Source organism: Penaeus chinensis, chromosome 38, assembly GCF_019202785.1.
Source record: "Penaeus chinensis breed Huanghai No. 1 chromosome 38, ASM1920278v2, whole genome shotgun sequence".
Lineage (NCBI taxonomy): Eukaryota > Metazoa > Arthropoda > Malacostraca > Decapoda > Penaeidae > Penaeus > Penaeus chinensis.
In genome coordinates this window covers 1,749,394-1,757,943 of record NC_061856.1, presented here as the reverse complement: position 1 = coordinate 1,757,943, position 8,550 = coordinate 1,749,394, and the positions used below count along the sequence as shown (strand labels likewise).

At 45.4% G+C, this 8,550-nt stretch overlaps 1 protein-coding gene across 1 annotated transcript in view; it reads right to left on the bottom strand.

Annotated features, from left to right (window-relative positions):
- LOC125046019 (protein Skeletor, isoforms B/C-like) overlaps positions 1-8,550 on the bottom strand; it is a 166,659-nt gene that overhangs the window by 24,274 nt on the left and 133,835 nt on the right. Inside the window, exons 6-8 of the mRNA XM_047643608.1 lie at positions 7,915-8,215; positions 7,458-7,487; positions 5,892-5,917 (exon numbers count right to left, since the gene is read on the bottom strand). Of these exons, the coding sequence (XP_047499564.1) occupies positions 5,892-5,917; positions 7,458-7,487; positions 7,915-8,215 (357 nt within the window). The remainder of the gene's footprint in view (positions 1-5,891; positions 5,918-7,457; positions 7,488-7,914; positions 8,216-8,550) is intronic.

Below are 8,550 nucleotides of genomic sequence, written 5' to 3'. Positions count from 1 at the left end.
TTTTTTTTTTTTTTTTTTAATGCATGCTTCGTGATACCTCTAATTGATAATTTTAATCCCGGGCTTTGATGATTTTAGTTTTATTACAAGGGTTCAGAATTAATGTGTAAACAAATATAATAGTAAATCTATTACCTTTAACTCACCCGTTTTATATTTACATCAAATACCAAAGAAATAAGATTATACATGTACAGTAAAGACTGGAAAACGACTCAGAGCTAGGAATAATAACACGAATTCTGCCTGTTGATTTTTATTAAATGCAGCAACGGTAAGAGCGGAGGAAAACAAACTCACACCATACAGAGAAACTTCTGAAACACATTTTAACTTGGAGATAACAAAATAATAAATAAAGAAGGAATTGAGGCGTAAACTTCGCTTTCGGACACAGCAACGCCGCGCAAGCCACGTGACAGGCATTCGGGGAAAGACCTCGTCCGAATGCAATGGGGAATGGCATCAAAGGGAACGAGACCATGTGAAAAAAAAGAAAAAAACATAATAACTAAGCTTCAATTAATTTTCCAACGACGTAGATGATGAACTGAAGGTAAGTACTGGTATAAAAGGATAAAAAAAAAGGCTTGGCGATGTAACTATTCAATCCCCAGAAGCCAAAGAGGAGAACGATCAGTTGTGATTCGTTTTTTTTTGGCGCGAAAAGGAGAGAGAGGGAGAGAGGGAGAGAGGGAGAGAGGGAGAGAGGGAGAGAGGGAGAGAGGGAGAGAGGGAGAGAGGGAGAGAGGGAGAGAGGGAGAGAGAAAACGAGGAGAATGAAGAAATGGAGAAGGGAGAAGGAAAGAAGATGAAAGGTGGGAAGAGAATATGAGGTAAAAGGTAGGAGGAAGAGGAATAGCGGGAGGGGGGGAGAGGAGGAGGAGGAGGAGGAGGAGGAGGAGGAGGAGGAGGAGGAGGAGGAGGAGGAGGAGGAGGAGGAGGAGGAGGAAGAAGAGTAAGAAGAGGAGGAGGACGAGAAGTGAAAAGGAGACGAAGAAGACGCATTAGAGTCCCGCGGCAGTAATGAGAATGTAAGATTGACGCGATGATAACAATAGTTGAGCAAAACACTCGTGAAGTTTGTTGACAAGAAAACATAATGGGAGAGAGAGGGAGAGAGAGAGAGAGAGAGAGAGAGAGAGAGAGAGAGAGAGAGAGAGAGAGAGAGAGAGAGAGAGAGAGAGAGAGAGAGAGAGAGAGAGGGAGGGAGAGGGAGAGAGAGAATGAGAAAGAGAGAAAGGGAGAGAGAGAGAATAAAGAAAGGGAGAGAGAGAGAATGAGAGAGAGAGAGAAGGCGAAAGAAAGGAGGGAGGAAAGAGAAAGATAACAGCACATCGGATCAGGGACGTTTACACCTAACCCTCGGGAGGCAGGAAATCACCCCTTCTTCCAACTTTTGAAAGAAAACGGGAAATCAAAAAAACTAACGGTCGATTCTTTGTCCCTGAAAATTATAACAGAAATACGTCACATTCCAAATAAACAAATTGGTTTTCGAAATAACTTGGATGGTCTCGACAGTATTAGAGAAGAAAAGAAAAAAAATCGTTCTGTTGAAATTCCCGCCAAAATGTCTCCAGATGAAAAGATTTCACATAAAGAGGTCAGAAAAAAAAATAAAAATAAGAAAAATTATAGAAAGATCACGTGACATGTAAGTGGCGAAATTACGAAGCCGAAAAAAAAAAAAAAATACGCGGCGATTAGTGACAAAAGAAGAAACAAGAGCGCAACGAAAAATCAAACTTCGGCACAATATAGAAATGCTCGTCCTATCTACACAAACTAATTAAATAGTAGTAAAATAGATCATAGATTTCGTATAAATATATAAATATATAAATAGATTATATACTTAAACCTAAGGCAATTGGAAATCCCCAATACACAGGAATCGTACTGGAATAAATAAATCTGGGCAAGGTACAAATATAGCAATGCTCCCTTAGCAACTTGTGCAGAGGCGTCGTGGCGGCACAAACGCAATGCTGTAATCAGACTCGCAATCGAAATAGGTGTACTCAGTATCCACGTTAATCTAATTGGCAATGGAGAGATTATTCGTGGAGTTTTCATGGGAAGTCTCATTTCGGACACACGCACACACCCTGTGTAAAAAGGACGATTTATATATTTGCTCTAAAGCGAAAGATCGAACCTTAGATGACGTACATGCAGAGATGAATAAATAAAGTAAATAAATAAATTAGTAAATAAATAAGGAGCAATGTAAATAATAAATGGACAGAAGAATTTGTAAAATGTTAATCAGAGACTATGAACGCCTGCGGCCTCTGTTCGAGCAGGCGCGGATCCACAGTCAGCACCGACGGCCGTTGGTTCCTTCGCCCTCGCCTCCGCCCGCCTCTCGCCAGGGATCAGCCGTAGATGTTGAAGAAGGAGGACGCGCCGCCGTTGCTGAAGCTGAAGCTGCTGAAGCTCTGCGAGGGCGGGGCGGCGGAGGACGACCTTGAGGCCTGAGGGGCTGAGGGCTGAGGGGCTGAGGGCTGAGGGGCTGAGGGCTGAGGGGCTGAGGGCGCCTCGGGAGGGGAGGACCTCGCCTGAGGAGGCGGGGCGGCGAAGCGGTGGCGTGGGAGGCCGAAGTGGCTGCTGGCGGGAGGGGCCCTTGGGGGGAAGGAGGAGGAGGAGGAGGAGGGGGAGTGAGACGACGACGAGGAGGAGCTGCCCTTCGTCCTCAGCGCCGGCGGGAACCTCGACGACCCTCCAGCAGCGCCTGCAGCAGGAGCAGCGCCGGCGTCTGATCTCCCATCGCCTTTCAAGTCGTGGTTGGGGCGTCCGTGGTTGGGGCGTCCGTGGGTGGCACTGGGGGCCTTGTACTGTCCGTGGCGGGGCGGTCTCGTGGTGTAGGGAGGTCGCCTGGTTGTGGTCCGTAGGTGGTACGGGACCCGGGTTGTGGTAGGTCGCGTGTACGGTCTGCGAGTGGTGGTAGGGGGCGTGGTTGGGGGCGTGGTGCGGGGTGTGTAAAAAGGTCTGCGCGTGGTGGGGGCGGGGGGCCGGTAGGAGGGCCTGCGCGTGGTGACAGGGGGGGAGGCGGGGGGGGCGCGAGCAGGGAAGCCACTGCCGGCGGGGTCGTACGCAGGTCGTGGGGAGGGGACAGGTCGTGAGGGGAAGGAGTACCTAGGTCGTGGTGGGGGGGCAGGGGAGGTTGTGCGGGGGGTGGGTGTGGTCTGAGGCGCGTAGGAGAAAGACGGGCGTGAGGGAGAAGGGGGGGCGTAGGCGTAGCCTGAGCCGTGCGACTGAAACACCAAATCAAGAGAACCCGAGGTTAAAAGATTTTTATTTTGGTTTAGCCCTTGTGTGTCTTTGGGAGGTTTAAAGGGATTGTTGATGCAGGTTTTAAAAAGTTAGGGACTAATTAAAGCAGCTCGGTGTGATCTTGGGAGAGTTTTATGCTAAGAGTGAGGCTAACAAGCGGTATTCATCTGGTGCGGCAATCAGCTATTCAAGAAAGCAGGCTGTCAATTTTAGTACGACACACACACACACACACACACACACACACACACACACACACACACACACACACACACACACACACACACACACACACACACACACACGCGCGCGCACACACACACACACGCACACACGCACGCACACACGCGCACACACGCGCACACACACACACACACACACACACACACATTAATTTACATTCAATACTGTTGTATGAAAATGATACGCACACGCAATGCATACAGATAATCAAACACTCGTTTATCTGTTGCATAACAATTACAAAACTAAGTGTTACATTGCATTAATGACTAAACTAGTTTACTAAGTGCAAGCAACGGCATCTCTACCTACACACGCCATGTACGTCGGTAATTTCATTGGGAAAATATACCTCCTGTTTATAGGTATATACTGTGCGCGAATTTGAGTACATATTGTGAGTGTATACTGAATATGTAAATATTGGTTCTATTTTAAGTAGATATGATACGCACTAAAAAGCGCGGTTTCACTACAAAAATACGGAAGAACCTTTGGCAAAGTTTTTCAAAAACAAATGACTAACGGCAGAAATGTTCGGTTTCAATAAAGGGTTTTAAAAATGGGAGTACCACTTTCTAAAGTAACTTCATACAAAAAAAAACAAAAACAAAAAAAAAAACAATGATAAGAAAAGTTAATACATCTGGGAGAGAGAGAGAAAAAACAAAAAACATGAAAGTTGATCTTTTTCGCCAAAAGCGAATTCGATTTTTTTTTTTCGAAGCACTTTCATCGAAATGGACTTCGGGTGAAAAAAGAGGATTGACTTAAAAACTTCTCAAATGTCGATCCGCGATGATTCGTTCATCGGATACCGTCACTTACAAAAAAAAAAAAAAAAAAAAAAAAAAAAGACTAAAAATGGGGGGGGGAGAAAAAAAAACATATATATATATTATATATATATATATATATATATATATATATATATATATATATATATATATAACGGAAATGAAGACCACTTGGATAAAAGTAGCGTGTTGGATATCGCTTTGATATCAAAATCGTTAATACGTATGAACTCGTCTCTCTACCGCTAAAAAGGAAGTAGGAAGACCAGAAAAACTCAGAATGGAAGCATTTCAGTACACGTCGTTTATTAGAAGAAAAGCTTTTACCGTACTATCTTCTCGTACTAAGCTGAGCGGGATTTTCTGAAGAGCAAAAGATTTTAGATTTGTTTGGCACTCTGCAATCTCTATAATTCTCTCCCCCCCCCCCCCCCCACCTTTTTTCATCATCCTCTTTTTCTCACCTCTTCTTATTGTTCCTATTCCTCCCCTCTTCCTATCGCTCTCCCTCCCTTCTTACAGTTTGATCAAATCGTGCTTTCATTTCTAAAGGCTCAATAGATGCCCGATAGCGACCGCGGACTTTTTGGATGCGTGTTCAGGGACGACCTTCAGCGTGGAAATACGGAAATTACTGACGATGTTTATTATTATATGATTTTCTAATCATATTTTCTATAATTTTATAATTATATTTACCGAATTCATTACTTTTTTTGCCTTTTTTGTATTTTGAATGCCCCCAAAAAATTTTTTCTTATATGTTCTACAGTTTTTTAGATTTGTTTTTGTTTTCGTTTTAAATTTTGCCAACGGGTTTTGTGTCATGGCGCGAGTTTGAGAGCCATTTAAAAAATCATGGCGGGTCGCGTCTCGTGGGTTCAGCTGTGCTTTTGGAGAACACCCACATTACCTGCCTGGGTTCTGGACTATTGTGGCGAAATTGTGGAGGTCGGCGCCGGTGTGTAGGGTTTTTCGATTTTTTTTGGGAAATCCTAAGACACAGAGAAGAGAGAAAGTAGGAAGAGAGAAGAGCAGGAAGAGAAGAAGGAGAAAGAAGGAAGGAAGGAAGCGGGAAAGAGGAAGGAACGAAGGGAGGAAATAGACGAAGAAAACGAGGAGCGAGAGAGAAGCGAGAAAGAGAGGAGAAGAGCAAGCAGGGGGAGAGAGAAGAGAGGGGCGAGATGAGAGAGAAGAGAGCGAGCGAGAGGAACGAGCGACATAGAAAGGCAAGCGAGGGAGACTGCGAGATAGAAGAGGAAGAGAGTAGCGATAGCAGAGAGCGCGCGCGCGAGAGCTAGATAGTAGAGAGGACCCCGGTAGCAAAGCTAAGCAGCGAGAGGCTCGCGCGCCCGCGCGCTGAGACTGAGAGACCCGAGCGACGTAGCGCGCGAGAGCGCATGGATCTCTCCTCTCTCTATCTCTACTCTCACTGCTCCTCGCTCTCTTCTCTCTCCTCTCGTCTACTCACTCCCTTCTATCTCTATACATCTCATATCTCTCTCTCAATCTTCTCTCTCATCCTCCTCTCTCATCTCTCACTCTCTCTCTCTCACTCTTCTCTCTCTACACTCTCTCTTCCTATCACTCTCATCACTCTCACTCTCTACTCTCTCTTCCTCTCTCTCCTCTCACTCTATCCACTCACTCACTCACTCACTCACTCACTCACTCCTCTTCCATTCTCTCTCTCATACCACCATCATCACTCATCTCACTATCACTCTCTCTCTCTACTCACTCTCTCTCACTCACTCTCTTCTACTCAACTCTCTCTCACTCTCTCTCTCTCACTCTCTCATCTTCACTCTCTCTCTCTCTCACTCTCTCTCTCTCACTCTCTCTCTCTCACTCTCTCTCTCTCACTCTCTCTCTCTCACTCTCTCTCACTCACTCTCTCTCTCTCACTCTCTCTCTCTCACTCTCTCTCTCTCACTCTCTCTCTCTCACTCTCTCTCTCTCACTCTCTCTCTCTCACTCTCTCTCTCACTCTCTCTCTCTCACTCTCTCTCTTTCACTCTCTCTCTTTCACTCTCTCTCTTTCACTCTCTCTCTTTCACTCTCTCTCTTTCACTCTCTCTCTTTCACTCTCTCTCTTTCACTCTCTCTCTTTCACTCTCTCTCTTTCACTCTCTCTCTTTCACTCTCTCTCTTTCACTCTCTCTCTTTCACTCTCTCTCTTTCACTCTCTCTCTTTCACTCTCTCTCTTTCACTCTCTCTCTTTCACTCTCTCTCTTTCACTCTCTCTCTTTCACTCTCTCTCTTTCACTCTCTCTCTTTCACTCTCTCTCTTTCACTCTCTCTCTTTCACTCTCTCTCTTTCACTCTCTCTCTTCCACTCTCTCTCTTCCACTCTCTCTCTTCCACTCTCTCTCTTCCACTCTCTCTCTTCCACTCTCTCTCTTCCACTCTCTCTCTTCCACTCTCTCTCTTCCACTCTCTCTCTTCCACTCTCTCTCTTTCACTCTCTCTCTTTCACTCTCTCTCTCTCACTCTCTCTCTCACTCTCTCTCTCACTCTCTCTCACTCTCTCTCACTCTCTCACTCTCTCTCACTCTCTCACTCTCTCTCTCACTCTCTCTCTCACTCTCTCTCTCACTCTCTCTCTCTCACTCTCTCTCTCTCTCTCACTCTCTCTCTCACTCTCTCTCTCACTCTCTCTCTCTCTCACTCTCTCTCTCTCACTCTCTCTCTCTCACTCTCTCTCTCTCACTCTCTCTCTCTCTCACTATCTCACTCTCTCACTATCTCACTCTCTCACTCTCTCACTCTCTCACTCTCACGCATTCATTCCCGCACTCACTCACTCACTCCCTCTCATCTCTCTTTCCTCTTTCTCCTTTTCCCTCTCGCTGCCCAAGGCACGAGCGGACTTTGAATTACTGTGTAAACGCATGTACAGTCAGAAAAAAATATCGTTACCTTTACTTGTGTTCAGCGAGGAACTGAACGCTTCCCTTTGTTCACATCTGATAACTAAGGTGTTAATTCCCTTGCCTTCGCACCACTTCGTCGATTTTTCAAATTTGTTCGTCCAAGGGGTAACGATACTATTTTTTAAAATTATTTCGGTATTCAATCTATTATCTTTTTGTAAAAATTCAATAGTCATCTGCTTTAAGTTAGAGATTCATTACATGCTCTTACATGGTACCAGAAAACGCTTTCTTCATAATATATATGTAATATGTATGGAGGTTGATATAAAAAAAAATCTATATCAGGTTAGACTATATGTCAATAGCGTTTCCTGGAGATTTTTTTTTCTTTAAATCGACTTTCAAAATATACATTTACTTACCCTTTTTCTGTGTCTTTGACCGTCACTAACATTCATTTTAATCTGTCATTATATCTATATATCTAGATAATACTTTATTGAGATAAAACACCAAAAAAAGAAAAAAGAAAACAAGAGGGATTTTTTTTTTTTTTACATAAAAACACACACAAAAAATGATTAAAAATAAAGCAAATACACACAAAAAAAAAATCAACATAAAGAATACAACTAACGAATAAATAGACAAATAAAATAAATGAATAGGAAGTGTAAAAAAAGTGCAAAAAATAAAAAAAGTGCAGAAGTAAAACAAGGAAAAACAACTGAATGAAAAGAAGGAGCGAGGGCTGACCTGCGGCGCCACGCCGAGCATCTTGAGCGACGGCGGCACGTTGAGGTTCCTGGGCACGCGCACGTGGCCGAAGTCGGCGAAGAAGGCGCGACACCACACGCTCAGGTGGTCGATGTCGAACACCGTCTGGTCGCCGGGCAGCGTGATCACGATCGTCTTGCCCGAGTAGCGCTTCAGGGGCTCCTCCGACCCGTTCTCGTCGGGCACCATGTTGCCGCTGGGGCCAGGCGTCGCGCCCTTGCCCACCCAGAAGTGGCCGTCTGCGGGAGGGAGGGGGTGATGAGGGGTTGGGGTGAGGGGGGTTGATGAGGGGTGAGGGGTTGGGGGTGAGGGGTGAGGGGTGAGGGGGGTGAGGGGGGGAGCGAGGTGGAGGGAGGGGGAGATGAGGGGGGAGGGGAGGTGAAGGGGGAAGATGGAAGGGGTGGAGGAGGTGGAGGAGAAGTGGGGTGAGGGAGAGACGGGAAAGAGGGAAAAGAAGAGGCAGAATGAAGGAAGGGAGAGTAGGAATGAATGATGAGGAGGAGTGGAGAAAAAGGGAGATGACGAATGAAGGAAGAGAGAGGAAGAGAAAGATGTTAAAGAGGATAAAGAATGG